General features: G+C 37.1%; 1 protein-coding gene across 1 annotated transcript in view; it reads right to left on the minus strand.

The window, feature by feature from the left end:
* LOC132852245 (latent-transforming growth factor beta-binding protein 2-like) overlaps nt 1-14,929 on the minus strand; it is a 103,269-nt gene extending 88,340 nt beyond the window's left edge. The window contains exons 1-2 of the mRNA XM_060879325.1: nt 14,207-14,929; nt 8,582-8,655 (exon numbers count right to left, since the gene is read on the minus strand). Of these exons, the coding sequence (XP_060735308.1) occupies nt 8,582-8,655; nt 14,207-14,586 (454 nt within the window). The 5' untranslated portion in view covers nt 14,587-14,929. The remainder of the gene's footprint in view (nt 1-8,581; nt 8,656-14,206) is intronic.
* Nucleotides 14,930-19,824: the final 4,895 nt, after the last annotated feature.

Genomic DNA, 19,824 nt, shown 5'->3' on the forward strand with positions numbered 1-19,824 from the left:
TCTTATACTATTCAAAGACCTTGATTATTTTTACTTTAGTCAAAACGATTTAAGCTTGTGCTGTGTTGAATCGTAATCATACTTTGAATTTCCAATATAAGGTCCAAAATATCCCAAAAAAAATTATAGGTCTAAAATCAAATCATACATTTGTTATGTCAGTGCGTGGGCCAGTCAAAAATGACATAAAAACCAAACAACGCATCTTAAGTGTAAGTAAACTTGGTATCCAATAGTGGTACAGCAGCATGGATCTAATTAATGCCTCCATTACATTAAAGTGGTCACTACCTTAAATCATATGACTAAAGATGGGAGCAGCTGGCCTTTGACACCATGAATACACTGCTCTCATTGTAGTGTGTTGGGTGTGTTAGTGTTTCCTGCACTGTCACTGCTTCCACAAGCAGTTTGGCCCAATAATGTTGCAATAATTGCTGTCATGCTGACTTGTCCTGCACATCATTAAAATTAATTGCTCCGCATACCTTTCATTCGGTAAAAAATGTGCTCTCCTTGACAGTGGGGTATAATAAAAAATAAAAAAAAAAACATCTGTAAAGACAAAAAAAATGCATTTTTTCTCAGCATAGCCACTGTCGTAATAATTATATTGGAGGCAGGATGTCTAGTCATGGGTGGAGAGGAGAAGCGATGCAGTGGTCCAAAGAGTGAGCATGATGCACTCACACTCCATTTCTTTTCATTTAGAACATAATAGGTCAGTTAATAAATGGAAAAATTGGTGAGCTTTCTGATGGCCACAAATGTTTCATATCTGCTTACTTCAGATTGCAAAACCCTGGAAATTCATCAATGTAATGTTTGAACTAAATAGCCTTTACAGGAAGCACAATCATGGGCAGATTCCAGTCAGGATACACGGTGTATCATAGCACAAAACCCCTTCTACAAAATCCCTGACATTTTATGCCAGTACTTACACTAAGCTGTAATTAACACCGTAATTGACCTACATTTGAGGCTTTTGATCAAGGTCTACACAGGAATAATTCATCTGACCTAGTTTAAGCAGGAATTTCATGAAAAAATAGTCAGAAAAACAAAGAAAAAAGATATTATTACCAATATAAGATATATTATGGATAGATACAGTATAACATGTACACTAAACATATTTCTACAGTGAAAAATGTAAGGATCGTCATGTAAAGCATTAAAGGAAGAACTGGTGAGAAGGGAGATTTTGGACTGACATGTTGAACAACACTCCACTACCATCATTACAACACCAACTGAAAAAATCTTTGGGATGGTATTCCTCCTTCCTGTACCCTCCCAAAGACTCGGAGAATCTATGCCAAGACACACTGATGCTGTTCTTGTGGCTTTATACCTCAATGGTGTGAAAGTAATTTAAACACTGAATGTTGATTTGTTTCCTTCAATTTGTCAACTGTCTATAGATATTGTAAGCAGCCCAGAAATGACTCTTCAGCACTGACCATGACTGAGTGGAAGTCATCATATAAAATAATCACTTTCAACAAGAGACTTGGGTGTGCCAGAAACCGTTAGTAGGCCAAATGGAGAAAATCAGAGCCTTCTTAAGCAAACTGGTATCAAGAATGAGACAATTAATTTATAATAAGGAAGAGAGAGAAGCATTAGTCATGAAATATAAATAAAAAGCTTGATTATCAACTAGAAATGGAAATAAATCGTAAGAAAGTATTCAGAAAGAAGGAAGTGAATGGTGTACTGTAGAAACAAGGGACTACAGTACAGATCAGACACTACTAAAAATACACCACAGCACTTTTTACTTTTACTGTTCAGCATACCATTTAAATCTCGTATTGTATTTTACGTTCTGTCTTCAGGTCTTGTTGAAAGCTTATGGGGAATATAATCTTACAGCAACCCGTGTCAATACCATGGCTACCACTGAATTGGGTCACCAGTACAACCCTTCACCTCTAATTCCATCTAACTGAGAACTAGCATACTACGTGATAAAATGCTTTGAAGGAGAGGTTCTTCTTTGTTGTGTTACACCCAACACTCTGAAGCAGCCAATCTCAGGAGAGCAGCAAGAAGTACGAATGATCTCCATATGGCAGCGAGGCATTACTGTGTTTGCGATTTATTGCTGTGTGCACACTAGGAAGATACTACTACTCAATCTGTGCTGTATGCAGACTGCATGCTCAGGCCTTTGATTAATTATTGGTGACCGGAGCTGTTCACTCATTTTTTTTAGCTTTTCCACTATCCACAGTGAATGACGCAAAACACAGAGTTGCAACAGGCTAATATCAGGTCTAGTCATCACAGAAGTTTGATATACAAATGCCTGAAGTTTCAAAATGTGCCTGACTGTATCTAGGGTTCCGGTTTTCTTAAATTTGTAAATGAGCTGCTCTTTGTAGACAGACATAGGACAGGTACACACTGCTACACAGTTTAATCTGTCAGAATTTAGTTTTATATTGTATTAAACTCAAAATGACTGTAACTATGATCAAGCATTTATATGCAAAACTGACCTAATTCAGTTTGGAGGCAATGTTGATTGTATTGCTAACTGAAATCTGCCTTGGTGTGGGTAACATTGAGCCCACGCTATGGTGTGTATTAATTTCAGGCTGTGTCTGATGGCCCATAAAACTCTTCCTCTGTCAGGAAGAGTTATGCCCCTGCACTGTGAACTGCATAACCCTGGTCTTAAGCCACCCAGGCCTAGTAAAGAATTGAAAGGTCTCCATGACCATTGGTGTAGCAAATTACCTCAACGGCAACTCAATAACCTTACAGCAGAGGCAGACCTGTTTTAATGACTTTCCACAGGTCACAGGAAGTGTGTTCTACAACGCAGCAAGAACGGTACCACACTAGATTTTTCCCGTCTCTAATATTCAGCATTTTTAATGCATTCAGGCTATGAAAGGTTTCTGGATTCCACTTGAAAAATCTTCATAAAACTGTTAAGCATCACAGCCAACAGTACTGCTAATGGATTTGACGTCCAAGTGCTAACACGCTGACACACAACCAGCTGGTAAACACATGGTGATGAAGCTTAAAAGTTGTTAAATTTGTACTTTGCTGCTCTCTCGCATACATACACACGGTTAGAGGTCATGATCCAAGCACCCTTACCTCACTAACTTTAACATTTTCCAACTAACAGTTGAATGCTGTTTCATAGTGGAATTTCATGGTGCTGGGGATCAGAAACTTTAATTTTCTTTACAGTATTTCATGTCAAATCATACAGAACACACTTAGCAAAAGCGTTTCATTCAGTGCAGCGCTCACAAACCAATATTTTAGGAAACTTGACTCTGTGTGTTCTTTATATCTTAACCCCCCATCCTCTTTAAATCATGCACAAATATGCACAAATTAATATACTGTGTATTATCTAATACTTTGACCTATACTGTATCTAGTCTTTAAGAAAGTCATGAAACAGAAACATGGCTGGTGTCATGCTGTGATTTTATAGATTTAGTAAGGTTTGTACAACTGGTAGGTGTTGAGTAATTATTAACAAGACAAATCAGAGATGAATTGCATTATGGGAAAACACTCGGGATGTCTTTATAGCCTAATTCTGACAAACAGCCAAAATAATAAATGACTAATTCTATTTTTCTGTCTGACACTTCAGCTTAAAGAAAACACAGAGATGACACTTTCCCTAATCTTTCCTAAGATATCACTTTAGGTAGTTAAACAAACGTCTTAAAACGTCTCTAGATTATAAATCAAGGGATTACAAATATAGACATTGTTTTTATGCTTAAATGTATTAATTTAGATAATATTTTACTTTTTAATTTCTGAGTGCTTTTATACACTTTTCTTCTGTGTAACATTTGATAGAACTTTTACTCTGGTTGAGATACAGACACAGAGAAGTCAAAGAAAAACAGCTCAGAAGAGCAGACAGATGCAGACACAGAAAAGATAGATAGATAGATAGATAGATAGATAGATAGATAGATAGATAGATAGATAGATAGATAGATAGATAGATAGATAGATAGACGGTGGGACGGACAGATGGATGAACAGACAGACGGACGGACGGAGAGACTTTAAAAAAATAAATAAATAAATAAATGAAAGTTTAAAATGAAAGAACAACAACGAGGTTAATATTATGAGCTTCTTCTAAGATTCTGTGATTATAAAATATATTGAAAGAGGCTAAATAAAAACTTTATAGTTACTTATGTGTTAGATTCTAGATAAAGAAACAAACAACTTAACTGTAGCAATTCTTCATTCGTCATCTTTTCCACATCCGATTAATGAGTGACATCATAAGCTTTTAATCCAATTAAACCAGGAGCTGGCAAAATAAGACTTAATATATGGCCTACATTTGCCTTTTCATTTAGGAGAAGTGATCTGTATCTGAGACATGATGATGCAGTTAGATGATGCATAAGGGCCTTGCTAACTAGGGCAGAGTCTTAAGCATTGGTCCGCTGCCCCCACTGGTACCAAGCAATTATGCATCGGCTGTCAACTTTGTGAACTTGTAGCAGATATGAGACCATATGTATTGTTAAAATCACTATGCAAATATTGAATTATACGGAAAACATCATATGCAGTCCTGTCACAATGCTTGAAAACCCAATATACTTCATGATATATATATCTAACAAACAGCAAAACATGAAAATTAAGTGACATGATATAATTATTGTTACATAATTTTCCTAAATATCAGTATCATATCACCATAAAGCCCACTCCTAATTCTGGATGTCAAGCATGCTATTTATGACACAATGTCCCAAATTTCCTGATCTGGATAAGACAAAGACGAATGTCAGACAATATGAAAAAGTTACCTTGGGAGCAAACAGACACATAGGGGAACTAATTCTCTTCTGGGAGACTTAATGGGATTACAATTCATTACAGTATACAAAAGTAGAAGAGTAAAGACAAAAAGATCATGATGAAGTGTGCTGAAAGGTCATTTTGTGAATGTGATTCTTGCAACAAGCACCGGACAGTGTTTAGGATTAGAGCAGCAGTCCTTAGGTACAAATCTACAGTATTTATTTAAAAAAATACAGACTGACACAAGGCTGTTTTAAAGAACTGTGTTTTAGGAAGTGCAAATCTTTGAGGTATGCATGTGGGACAATGCAGAGCAGCAGAAGGTACTGATCATTGCTCTGTAATCTATTACCAGCGTGGGGAACCTGCTAAGGGCAGAAATGTTTTGCTATTATCTGACTGTGTGTCATCACAAACTTCTGAGACACACGGGCGCCAATCTCAGTGTGTACAGCAGAACGAGGAAACCTTGCAGCTTCTCTCTCCTGATCACGAAAAGGCCTGAATTTTCCAAATTAATCCAACACCATTCAGTGTTCCTTAAAATTAAGCATGAAGATAAACAGTTTATTGAGCATAAGTAAAGCCAAGAGTGTGGTCTGTTTTTAATTGGACAGAAACAACTATAAGGAAGTGCTTCACATGAGACGTAAGAGAGAGACGTTCTATATAAATACCAGATTGGATTAAACCAGGCTAGAAGTAAACAAACAAATAAATCAAACCAGGAGGTTCTTGTATGCAATTGTATTGAAGTTTTCTGTTTATGGTAGAGTGTAAAATGAAAAGGAAATTCTCACTATTACAAAGAAGAAGCAGTCCTTACTGAAAGAAAAACAGTTTAAGGGAATGTTCTCTGAACACATGGAGGGGGGTTGGAAAAGTAGGGTAATTATGATCATTCTCACACCTGCGTTCATCTGGGACAAATCCAACATTGAATCGAGGGATGTATTATGTTTTCCTGAATGATTGTGCCTGTCATGCATCGGTTCTTGAACCTGATCTCTAAAAGACTTTCAGTGATCCCATCCAAAGTTGAGCCCCATAACATCTGCATGTAGATTCTTCCTGTTGTAAAACTATTACATACCTGCGTGTTTGTGTGTGTGTGTGTGTGTGTGTGTGTGTGTGTGTATGTGTGTGTGTGTGTGTGTGGTTAATCTGAGCTTAGTCACAACATGAATCATGGAGGTATGACACTGTTACTCAACCATAGCCCTAGGCATCAGTTCCTCCCTAATGAGAAAAGCTTGCCACTGACAGCTTTAAAATCACAACTCCGTCATAGAGGAATAAAGGGTTCTGGGAGGCAGGTTGTATTAAATGTTTTTACAAATGTCAGCCTGTTCTTTTTCTTTCCCCCACTGTGAGTGTGTTTTCTCTCCCCCACGTCCTGTAGTGTGCGTGTATATAAACATATGAAATGCTTGATTGGGCATACATCTATAGCATACATCAGTATAGTTTTGGAGCAACACATAAATGTGTAACACACAAAATATGCATCCCCCACTGTGAATATTTTCTTTAGTAGATTTACTTCCAAATCGAACCCCCCAGAGTTGTCCTCACTGCCAATCTGTGGTGTGTGTATGTCACTCTGAGTTAAGGTCTCCGACATGTTTGAGGCCAGGCACAGTGGCACTTGTTTTACTGATTTAGTCAGTCATGGTGTGTTATGCTCCCACCTGGGTCAAAGCCAGGTACTAAAGAGAGGCCACATGTAGAGAGAAGAATGAGCTTGCAAGCCAATCCTGATAGTCATTGCAGTCACGCTACCATCTCTGTGAGTCCGATTAGAAGATTATATGCTTCCTAAAAGCATGTGTATTTTGTATAGGCATTTTATTTGCACCCTCACAAAATACAGACCCTTCAATCATAATACAAGAATCACAATGCTTTATAACTGTTATGCATTTACAGTATATAACAGATGCTATGCCTGTCCAATAATAACTGAAACATATATGATATGTGTCTGTATATTATCTCCTTATCTCCTATTCTCTCTATATATATAGCTACAGTATAGGCTCAAGCTTTATGAAGTGTTACCATTTCTACTATTTAACAATCAGAGTTTAGAATTAAATGAAATATGATTTATACTACAAATTAAAATGTTAATGTAGAACCCTGTATGTGTGTAAAAAGCTAAAGTTAAGTCACAGCAAAATGAAAAAAAAAAAAACTTTTCTACCACACCAACCCTGCACACGGGGCAGTTATAATTGAGGCTTTCCTCAATGTCTGTGCTTGTAAAACTTAAAGATAACCCTAGCAAAAGTTTTCTGAAACCTTTCATTTTGGGGTTCAGATCTGGAGAAACATAAAAATGTCATTGATAAATCTAATAGCTCAAAAGATTCATTTTGATTATGCCACACCCAGAATTATAGCTATTTTTAACAGTAACTACTATATAACTATCTGTCCCTGATTTGAAATGTCCTGCTTTATAACGTAGTCACAATAAAGTATTGTTGAGTATTAGATACAGTAATTCTGAAATGAACCTGAAGCAGATGTTCTAATGTACGTGGATAATCTTCCTGTAAAGGGCATTTTTTTAAGTAACAAACAAAAAGAATGCAATAATTGAGTTGCAGCTGCATCTCAACAGCGAACCACTATTTTTTAGTCCTGCTGCATTATTTGCCCTTTTTGTTTTTAATTATGTGGCAATTTCAGTATCCAGTATCACTGTGGCCAAATAAAAGTGGAGTTACACCCATAATTAAGCACCTCTGTCAGGAGAACTGTGTAAACCAGATGCTGAGGGCTGGAAATTCGTGCCCTAAGACGAACATTATGAAAGTGGGGGAAAAAATACTTCTTTTGTACCATAATCCAGCAGGATGTTTGCATGCTCACCAGTCTGCAGTGGCAAAACCATGGTTTACAAGATCGCATATGCAATTGTATGGTATTCCACAACACCATCAGCACTATAGCTGTAAACATACTGTAATGATCTATCATCATGAAGGCTGGATTGTTGGTTGTTCTGCCGAATGTCTCTCTTAAACCTGGTTTACATGAATCTGACCTATAGGGTGGAACTTACAGGACGTTAGACAGACCAATAGATATGTGGGTTCTCATGAACTGATGTGTGGTTACCTCATAACATTTATGAGAAACATGTATAACCTTATATAACATATATAACATTCATCTATATTTAAAAGTAGCAGGATTGCTAGCTAAAATATCCAGAGAAGACAGAATAAACCCTAACCTATGTGAGTAAACAAGAAGTTATATTATTTTTTTTTTCTTTGGGGTTTGTCTTTGTTTATGGTGGGCACCAAAATTCCTGCCTTCTTGTTTTGTATTTCAAACCAACAATTGTAAAATCACAAGTCAAAATATTCATAGATAATGACAACACAAAACAAAGTACTAGTATCCACTACCAAATATATATCTTTCTGATCTGATGTCCTTTCCCCTTCAGTGAACTGCCTTTTCTTCCAAGTGACTTTCTCCATGCTTTGCTGCTTTATCTGCCCCTTTGTGTATTTATAATTATCCTCAAACTTATCATTGCTTGCTGGATATGGAGCCTGAAAAGATTCCGCACAAGACAGAGAGATTCACTGAAACACTCGCACCACGTTGGCTTGGTTTTTACTGTTGTTTACAGTGAAGACCATGATGAACTGTGAGTATCTCTCATGTTGTCATGTGCTTTGCTGATTGCTGCTACAGGGCAGATCATGAAAAAAAATGTTTGACTTACGTTTGATGCAGCGGTTTGTTCCAGGTGCAACAGCCCATCCTGAACAGCACTGCTGACCCCCACACACATGTGGCCTGCAGGAGCAAAAACATCATCTCTATTAGCACCATGCAGTGTGTTAGCAGCATGCTCCACTTCAGATAGAAAAAAGTACTCATGAGTACAAAAGTACTCATTGCCATTGCTTTAATGCTCCTTCAAGACCCATGCAAAGACTTTCAATTTCCAGAGATTTTCATTAAGCAAGCCACTATCATTTCATCATGCTCTAATGTGGCAAAAACCCCTACAGAAATATGTCAAATAATTACACTTAAATTGTGAGTGATTCAGTAACAAGTTCAAGCTGGTTCTGTAACTCTAGCCAACACTGTGGTTCCACACTGCCTGTTATACACTGGGATCAGTGTGAAAATAAATACTGAGGGTATCTAAAATTTTGGCAGAAGATAACAACCACAGGGTCTGAAAATCACCCAGTGCTTATAGAGATACTGTGAAGTTTCACTACAATGTTAGCTTTCTTCTCAAACATAGAGTATTCAATATTAAGTCCAGTCCTGGCGTAATGTTAGAAAGACACGTGCGCTACTATAATGTGAAACAAAAGAGTTTTTCACATTTAACAGACAAAGCAAACCTGTTAACTTTTATCAAAATATCTTTTTAAATGTGTCGGACTTGAATTAATATTGTTTTATAAAATTGTAATTATTTTTTGCAAAAAAAAGTTAATATTCCATAACTGTAATATTTAATATTCCATGATTCTACACTATTTCTATGTCCTGCAGTGAACACTGAAGCGTGTTCAGATGTCACTCAGATAAATTTGATCTAAATCTATCATAAGGTTCTGCACAAACTTGTGGAGTCCATGCCAGCTCGACTGCAGACTGTAGTTAAAGCAAAATGTGAGATGAACCAAATAAAAAGAAACTCTGAAATTCGTTTCAATATTTCAAAGATTCTACTTTTGATTAATAATATACTTATCATAAAATGTGTTATTTTATGAATGCCCCCTGTATGTCGCTACGTTATGTCACTCCTTCCCTCTTTACCTCACCAATCCTGTTACAATGAATGCAATGTGTTAATATTTGTTTGTTTGTTTTTTGTCCTAGTATTCTCACCACCTATGTCCTGTCATTGGTTTGTTAAGTGATTGTGTTCACCAGTTCTGTGTTACTCCTCAATTTTGTCTCAGTTTGTCTATGTGTGTGCTTTTAATCAATCGCTGTTTCTTATCTTTTTAGTTATAATGTTTTCTGCATTTTTGTGTATTGGGATATCTTCTTGTTTTCATGTTGACTCTGTTTTTTGGACCACTGTCGACCTTTTTACTTTTCTGACACTGATTACAAATTGTTCATTTTCTTTTTCTTTTTTTCATTGCTGGTGTGTCAGTTCTGTCAGTTCCTATGGACCCTGATATGACGATGGAAGTTCATTCTACACATTTGACCTATAGGTAATGGTTTACATGGTTCTGTAGACAGACAGAAATAACACCATGTCCTATTAAGCAATAACATGTACTGTAACATACCAACCAACAAGAATGAGTCAGAAACAGTGAACAGCCTCACAGTAAATGTGTCATCAAGACACTCACATTAGTTACTGAAGATGAATAATAAGACTATAGATAATTAAATAAGCAAAGGCAAAGTGTTAATAAAATTAAGCAATAATGTTTGACACTGGTTTCATTATGGCCTCTTTATTTTTTTCATACCACGGACTGAAATTCAATCTTGTAATTACACAAAGGGAACTTTAATGCTCAGGGGAAAAAAATCTTTGAACAGACTTTTAGTGTTATTTGGAGAAACACACCAAATTTGTCTCCGGATAAAGTATCAATGGCATGCTTTAAAAAAGTGTAAAGCTGTCTTGTCTTTTGTGCAGATGAAAACTGAGACATGAAAGTAAAGATATCAATGAAAAGATGACATCAGTGTGTGAGGCATTTTCATCACACTCGGTGATGTGTGGGTTGACGGGATCAGTGGTTAACTGACACCAAATATAAAGCTTCGTTGAACATGATATCGAACACGAGAAACTAAACATGATGTATACCAACATGATGTCACACAAAAGTCATATGGATTCTTGCAAGATGTGTGAGGAAAGCCACATCCCTGGACCACACCCATCACCACAACCCCTAACTATTCACAGTTTTACATATGAGTTCATGAGCTTATTAGATCAGTTCTTAGCTCAATCACAGATAAAGTGTCAGATTTTCTTTACGATGTCAGTTTACTTTCACACCTCAGCCCTGCTGAAAGCTCCATTCTGATTGTTCTGAAAGTGTTAATTAGTCTAACAGCAGCTCTGGTAATAGTTCTGGTTGGGTCTATTGATACTGCTGTAAAACGTTCAATAGTAATCGTATACACAATGTGTATACCGGACATCCCACAAAAAATTATTTCTTTTTTGTTTGTTTTTCTGGGGACACATTTCGATAGCATTTTGGATGGAGTCTCTTGTGTCAGTTCTTTCAAACAGTTAGAGGTATAGCTGTAACTTTAAGTTCCAACAGTAATACCAGAAAGTACGGCTTTTTAGCGGCTTCTGGGTAACATGACACGCTACTTTTTTTCAGAGAAAAAAAAGATAATGGTGAGGGAGAGACTGTATATAACTATTACTGTATAGGATGTTTCATGTGCTTTAAACAAATGTTGGAAAATTGCTGGATGAAAAACCCATCAGGACATGCTGTTATTGGAAAATAATCAACTTCACTGTGGTAACAGGAACTATTACATTGGGCTAAATCACAACACCAAGACTTTTCCACATTATTTTCCTATAACAGCACAACATTTTGTGTTTTATTCCTTGCTTGTAACATTACATGACATCAGTAGAACTCTTAGAAAGTTGAACAAGTCTATTTTCTAACCACAACCTTCAAACATACATCAGAGGCCCAATTACACATACAAGCGCTAGTTTTCATAAACGGGCTCATAGAAATTAGACATATAATATATATGATGCCCTTAAGCGTTCATGCCGAGTCCTGATATGGCACGCAGAGAATCTGTTGGTACAAAAGCTGTATTTATAAAGAACACCATAATTCTTATAAACACAAGTTTCTGTCACTTCTCCAATGTACTGTACAATGCTTTATTTGTGCAACAAAGCACATGGAGTCAAAATCTGAGGCTTTGCTAAAAAAAAAAAAAAAAAAATGTAAATAGGACTTTCATGCAATCTAATGTTAGGTCTGTTTAACGTAAAAAAAAAAAAAATCTTTTCATCACTGAGGGATGGCCGTCAGAGAAACAGGTGTTTCTGATCACAAGCCGCAGCTACAAAAAAAGGTGCCAGGGCTCTAAGGGAGAACCACATGTAGGACATCTGTACGACATGTGCATCAACTGTAACACACACACACACACCACACACCTATTCCCACATGTGCACAAACTTCACCAGCAGTACTCTACAGCCAGGCACAATGGCTTCAATGTGAATAAAATAATAGACACGTGAAAGTAATACCAAAAAGTTAACACCAAATGACACTAGCAGTAGCTGCCATCATGTTTGTATCATACAAAAAATGTATTTTTATACTCATTACCAGATTTAGTAATGATTACAGACAGCAGTTTAAAACAGAAACAAGCACAAATGAGTATGTTCTCATTTTGGCCAAGAACAAGCTTGGTTCTGAAAAAAGAAAACAGCCTGTAAAGTAATGATAATAATAATAAAAATTAGAAAAGAAGAAGAATATGTCTACACTCATTTTTCAGCAATTACCCTGAAAGCGTTGTCTTTTATAGAGACAGGAGCAGGACCTCAAGTGATCAGCACAAACAGAACCCACTCAGACATTCCTCAGGTCCACAACGTTTACCTCTCTAACATCTACCTAAAATGAGTCATCTAATGTCAGTGTAGACGTTTTTCACCACTACTCACTACTCTATTCTCCAGAAGTTCATTAGATGGCTGCTTTATCAGACTCCTCATTCATCACCCAATGTCCACTTAGCATGTAATGTCATGTGCAGATGGCAAACAGCCTACTGTAAGTAACAAGAGATTAGTTTTAGGTACACATTTTCTAGCACCTGTGTTTTTACTGAAAAGACCAGCAAAATCCATCAAGGGAAGATAAGTTTGGGAATTTCATAATACACCAGGCTTCATTCTGTACTACTGCTGTGGTGAGAATCACATACTTGTCGTTCCTCCTCTGTGCACAGCATAATCCCCAGTGTTGAATTAACGCTTACGGTGTTTATATAAGTCAAGTTGGACACTGTGAGCACTGTAATAAGTTGACAATACGGATTTGCTGTTGAATAGAACAACAGGGATTTGCTGTGAGAGGGAATTATAGACGTTTATCAGCACTGATAGGTTTAAGCATTATTATAGCTATTGCTAATCTTCTGATGAGAATTTCATTCATGCCATTCATTCTTAGAGTTTATAGCCATTTATAGATGACAGTACTTCTGTAGCTAAACAGCAAAGCCCACATGAGCAGTTTAACACCTAGAGAACTGAATTAAGTGTTTAAACGAACAGTAAACTAAGTGCTAAATTGTCTTGAATTCTCTACACCATTGAATTTGCACCTACAGCATTTTAATGAATGCCAACAGTCTTAAAAACAGCTCGTAGACTATTCACTCTTACAAAAATGGTTCTTTAAACAAATAACCATTTGGGTTCTCCGGATGGTAAATGGTTTCTTATAGGGGTTCAAATTTCCCTGGCAGGGAAATCCTCTGTTGTAGGGGTCTACGTACAACAATTAAGTGTTTTGTATGTTAAAATAGCTATGCGTTGAACAGAAATAGAACATTTTTGGGGGTCTTTAAGCTGTCTTAAATGGTGGAAACCTTCAAGATGCGTCCAACAATCTGTGAAACATGAGTGAGATCTAAAAGAGCCATAATTAAAAAAAATATGAATATAAAGTTTCCCAAAGTTTCAAGCACCCTTAGAATAAGTAAGAATAATTTGGATGGGAAATTATTTCTAACTTTCCAAATGGGTTTTACTTGGAATGCTTTCTGAATGGCAAATATTTTATTGTAGGTTCTAACAACTGTCAACTCTTAAAAAAAAAGTGACACAGACAAACAGAAAAAACAATCATGTTGCTAGATGACACCTTATTAACCTTAATCTACATAGTGTTTCATTAACTAGAACATTTTAAGAGGTTGTTAAATGGTCATACAGGAGGTTTTTTTTAAGATAAGCAGTAATTCTAGCTTTCTACAGGGCTTCAGGATGGAAAGAGAGAAGCTTTTCCCTGTCCTTATTTTCAGTATGATCACCCAAAGGGTCCAAGACTCTGAGAGACTGAGCAAAATCACATTTACATCATACACACTTATTATCCAGAGTGACTTACATTTTTATTTCAGTTTATACACCTGAGCAATAGAGGCTTAGGTTAAGGGCCTTGCTCAGGGGAACCTTAACCACTGAGCTACCATCCCACTTAAAGTACTAGTAATAGTAAAGTAAACAATCTGTTGTAGGGTCTAACGAGAGCATTCTGGATAGAAATCATCACTGAACTTACAGAACCCTGTATTAAAGCGGTCTGGGACTGAATCTTACCCAACCAGGCGCTTTGGATGAGAAGGTTTGTTGTCCGCGCGCTCAGGTGTGTTGGCTGTGCTGATGCTTCGCGCTCTGTTTCCAGCTTGTCTCGGGATTCTCCCGGATTTCTCCCGTGCTTCTACAGTGTCTTCATCCTGTAAAGAAGCACGAGCCACCGGCCCGGTGTCAGAGTCATGTGGGTGGTATCTTACGGGCCCCGGATCTAAAGGAGCTCGGTTCAAGCTCCTTGCTCCTTGCAGCTGCTCGAAAACGGCGCGTGCGGAGGCGGCGGCTGCGTCTCTCCGGTCTCGGCCACCTGCGCGAGCCTTCCAGCCGTCACACATGTGCGCGATCGAGATGCCGATCGACATAACGAGCAAAATCCACGTGCGGTCCATGTTTTTAAATTTCAATTGGAATCTAAAACGAAGCGGAAAAGTTCGTGGTCGCTGTCCAGAGTTTGAAGTTCGGTGCCTAAAACACTTAAACGCTGTAAAAAAAAAAAAAACGTACTTCACCCTGATCTAAATACCGCGCGCCATAGTTCATACGTCTGAACAAAGATAATTATTTTTTTTTAAATAATAATGATATAAAGTCATCCACTACGCGCGTGCGTGACGCTGATGATACGCGCTCAGAGAAGCGGGATGTCTTTGTGCACGCGCGCGTTCACGCCTCATGGTGCTGATGTGCGTGGCGGAGGCGCCGCTGCTGCTCCTTTTGCTGTGGTGTGGAGTTTGAATGGCGCTCTTCTGCCTTCTCCTGCTCCTTCACAGCTCCGAGTCATCGGGAGGGTTTAGGAGGCTGGGGAACTCCTCCTCTGCGTGTTCAACTCTGAACACTGCACCCACAATACGTGCATTTATAATCATGCTGACTTGACATACATAGTTGTGTGCAAAAGTCTATACGCAATTTGAAGTAAATAAATCAACCCACGTGAGGATGAGGTTCCCCTTTGAGTCTGGTTCCTCTCAAGGTTTCTTCCTTTACCATTCAGGGGAGTTTTTCCTCCCCACAATCATCTTGGTCACCACAAACTTCCCCATTGGGGATAAATACAAACACATTTAAATATATCTGATATTAATCTTAAATTTTGGTATTCTATTAATCTGTATATTGTTCTTTATAATAACCTTTTGTTCTGTGTTTATGTTCTGTAAAGCTGTTTTGAGGCATTGTCCATTGAAAAAAAGAGATATATAAATAAATTTGAATTGAATTGAATAAAAAAAAAAAAAGAAAAACTTACTGAAATGTTGGATGGAACCTGTCATTTCTGAGCATGTAATATATATATACGCATAGTGTATAGTGTTAAGTTAACAGAAGATTTTTTTTTTAGGGATTCTTTTAATTCTCTCACAGGTGGAACCATTTAAATTGCTTTGTGAATGATTTCTAATAGAACCCTCATTTCATTTCATTAAGATCATTTAGAGGTTCTTACACAGGACTAAAGTGTCTTATAAGGGCACTTGAGACACGCTTATAAGCACGTTTCTGTTTTAATCCTCTTGGAATTTTATCCATTCATTCAATCTTTTATCTTTAGTAGCTAGTTTATCCTTGTCAGGATTGTGTGAATCTGGAGCCAATCCCAGAGGTACATTATAAATGGGATGTCATTGCAAGATATGGCAAGATAACATGTATATATCAGGAAATAACGCAAAACCCACATGAACACAGGGAGAACATGCAAAATATCACACAGATATTAACACATGCTCACAATCAGACTGGATACCCTAGGCAGTTGTGAGGCATCAGCGATACCGGGGTCATCCTAAAATGTTGCACACGTATGAGATATAATCAGAAGATTAGATCATGGGCATGTAAGTGGCACAGATATTCAGCTGTTACCATTACAATAGAAATCGTCACCCTAATTTCCATCTTAATCTCTGGTCAAAATATTCAGAAGTCAGTTATTTAATTCATTGTTGATAATAATTAAGCATTGTAGGTTTTGAACAAATCAAGATCACTATAAAGGATATAAAAGCTATTAAGATGATAAAACTATTATAGTCATGTCATTATCCTGATCATGGACATTAATATTGCACCATTGGACAAATGAGATATTCTGAAAATGTTACTCATACTATACTGTACATATTGGTCCCATAACACTTGGAATTGGTAATGCAAATGTCTGGGTATGAGACATTAGCAAGAAAGATGATACTAGTGGAAGCTATTTATTACAAACTCATAAAACCCCCTAGCTTACACATGCACACCTACTGCAGCAATGTGCTCACTAAAACAACTATCTTGAGACTCTGAAGGCAAAACATAATAAATCAGCTGCTCGTTAATGTTGCATGTGATTTAGAAATTACAACACATTCTTGCTTAGCATAATATAGTTCTGGGAAAACATGCAATATATATAATAGATCATATCCATCTTTCCTCATCCCTCTTTACCATATCATCAGTTTTCTTCCGCTGACTGGAAGAAAAACCTTTCCCACTTTCCCTCAAGAGTTTAAACGCTCCAAAGAGAATTGGCAGCCTTATCCCTCTCTAGCCGCAATGAGACATTTGTACTTCTTATCCCATGGTTCTCTAGTACTGTTCAGAAGTTCAGGTCCAATTCCATTAAACTCTCTCCAAACACACAACACAATTGCCTTTGCATTGAACTGCAGATTGTCCCAGCCGCTAATAATCACTAGAAGTGAAATAGATCTTTGTACCTTCAGGGAAAGTGGAGGCTGATCAGATGTTTGACGGGACTAACAGTTTAGATCCACATGGGCTAAACAGAGTATTTATTACAGTAACCAGCAGAACTGCAGGCAGTTTATCAGTTCCAAACCACTAATGGAGACAGAATGAAAAAAGGTATGTTCATAGAGTCGGCATGTCTTCAGTTCAGAAGTGCAGAATCTCGGGAAATGAAGTGACTGGCTAAGTCCAACATACTCTTCTCAACTGTGTTTTCTTTCAAAGGAGATGTCTGAGCTAGTCATTTTTTATGAGTCCTGAGTCTTCAGAGAGTAGACCTGTGTTACATTCAACCCATGCAAAGGTAAAACGTTTACAGGAGATGCTCTTGTTTTTATAGTTAACTGTACATTCATTACGTTGCAAAAAATTGCTCATCAAACTCACTGTAATTAAAACACAGAGCTGGTCAACTACATCCATTTTAAATAGACAACTTGTCTTTCACATATAAATGTAAAAATACTTCTGTGCATATTCACTGGAAAGATTTAATGTCATTATAGTGCACAAGCCTTTACTCATTACAGTCCACAAGCCTATCCGTCAAGCTAATACCATGTGATGGACTTAGCATACTTACCATAGCAGGTTTGACATTTCCCTTTCTATAATGCATACACTTGTACTTGATTTCCTTTCTGCTTTCTGTATGTACCACACACACACACACACACACACACACACACACACACACATACACACACACAAATATGACATGCTCACACTGATTATCAGTCCTTCCCTCTCATGGGAAACAGAATTACACAAAGTTAGACACAGTCATCATAAAAGTCATTTGTATTGTGAATTGTGATGGGGTAATTAGAGCCACATTATAACACACTGCTGAAAACTGGGAAGTGTGTTGATGCTAGATTAGTATACATTCCTAACAGTATTATCTGTTGTCTTTGCAGCCGCATTTGTGTGTATGTTATGGCTTATTGTTGTTCGTTTATTAGGCTGAGGGACATGTCTGTACTTTTGTCTATCAGCAGACTTCTGTGGAAGATATTTTTTAGCAGCAGCATGATAATTTATGGCAACAAAGCTTTAATCTGGTCTAGTTTCACACAAATTGCAGCATCTGCAACAACACAAACTGAGCATCAGGAGAATCGTTTTGGCTGACACTACACACTACACACAAAGAGTCCTTAGAATACCCTCGCCTGACAACAAGGCCACTCCTGCATATTCACACAGACAACAAAATCAAAAGCATTTAAGTGGATAAACAACAGGAAGTCTACGGGAGGATGAAATATAACTCCCAAGATAGCATTATTTTTCAAGCCAAGTCTTGTGTGCAGCATAGAATGAAATACTTGTTCATTTCCCACAGACAGACTGTACAACAATAATCATTATACAGGATTCAGACATAAGTATAGTTAGTGTTAGGGGTGCATCAGTACTCATTTTTTCAGACAGATTGCATGTTTTTTGGTGCTTGTTGATCTGATACAGTTTCTCATAATGAAATACTGTAAATTACATACTTAGTGTTAAGCAATCAGGGGTGTCATGGAACACTCATACATACAGTACATACTATATGTTATAGTAATTTTGTTTATGTTGGGTGTCGTTGTGTTGCTGGCAATGAACTCCTCTTGCTAAGATTTATGTGTAAAATCAAGTCAAGTGGGGTTTTATTGTCATTCTTCTATATACTTACTGTACAGTAGTATACACTGTCCTTTCTCCAGAACAATGGTTCAACAAATAACAGTGTAGAAGTACAAGACTACATAAAGTGATTATCCACAACAGTGTGAGACAAGTGTGAGACAATAAATACTCAGAACAATATACACAGAACAGTCAATATACAAAAGACCACAGATACACATGCAGTAACAAAAGAACAGTTTAGTGTGGAAATTTATTGTAACAATGGGATGTAAACAGAGGTTTGACTAACCAAGATGAGCACTGTAGCTGTTGAGGTGTCATCCACAATGCTGGTAGTTTTGCAAATGCAGAGGTTTACAGCTGATCAGGATACTCTATCATGTAGACAGTAGTCCCACTGTAGTCATTAAAAATGAGATCAAGATGCTGGGAATTTGACTAGGACCTTAACTCGTAAGCTACGTGTAGACCCTGGGGTATGTATTTTTCTCAGTGTTCAGTGGTCGTAGAAATGAATCACTTCCTTTCTCTTGTTCAATTGTTTCCTTGTATGCTCAGTTTATTCCTCTAGATTTGTAAAACACATTTACTTTTATCAGAGTTTATTAAACGAAGCACATGTTGCTGTGATTGCCATCATTAATTGTGAAATATGTATATCACATAGTGTTGTATGTTGATACCAGAGCATTTGTGTAAATGAACACAGTAACAGAACAAAATGCAAAACCAGGACCAGTACATTTGTAAAATAAAAATTTTTAAAATAAAGACTGCTGTATTGGATTGATGGCTTTGTATAGAAGTGTAGAATTAGAAAACTCAGCAATCTTGTGTTACTTAAAAAAGAAGGTAGAAAGCATTGTAATCCAAATCTTCGCTTTGTCCTTTAGTGTAAGAGTTCTCAGATATTGTGTAACCAGAAATGTCAGAAACTTTAACAAAAAAGAATCCTTGAACACCCTCAGTACAGATTTATTAAACTATTATTATGCAAATGTATTATTGCAATTATTATGCATAATTATTATGCAGTTCTTTGCTGATTTTGAGTTATTGAACTTATCCACAAACAAGCTAATATGTATAAAACTTTGATATGTCTCTTTGACTTAGTGGTTCTACAGTATGTCAAACCCTATATGTCCATTTCAGAAAAGGGTACTCATTTAAAACCAGTAGAAAGCCAGTGGTTTTCTGTTTAGCATATAAATAAAATGATGTTTTGAGCCAGCGGTTTTACT

Source organism: Tachysurus vachellii, chromosome 10 (assembly GCF_030014155.1).
Source record: "Tachysurus vachellii isolate PV-2020 chromosome 10, HZAU_Pvac_v1, whole genome shotgun sequence".
Taxonomy (NCBI): Eukaryota; Metazoa; Chordata; class Actinopteri; order Siluriformes; family Bagridae; genus Tachysurus; species Tachysurus vachellii.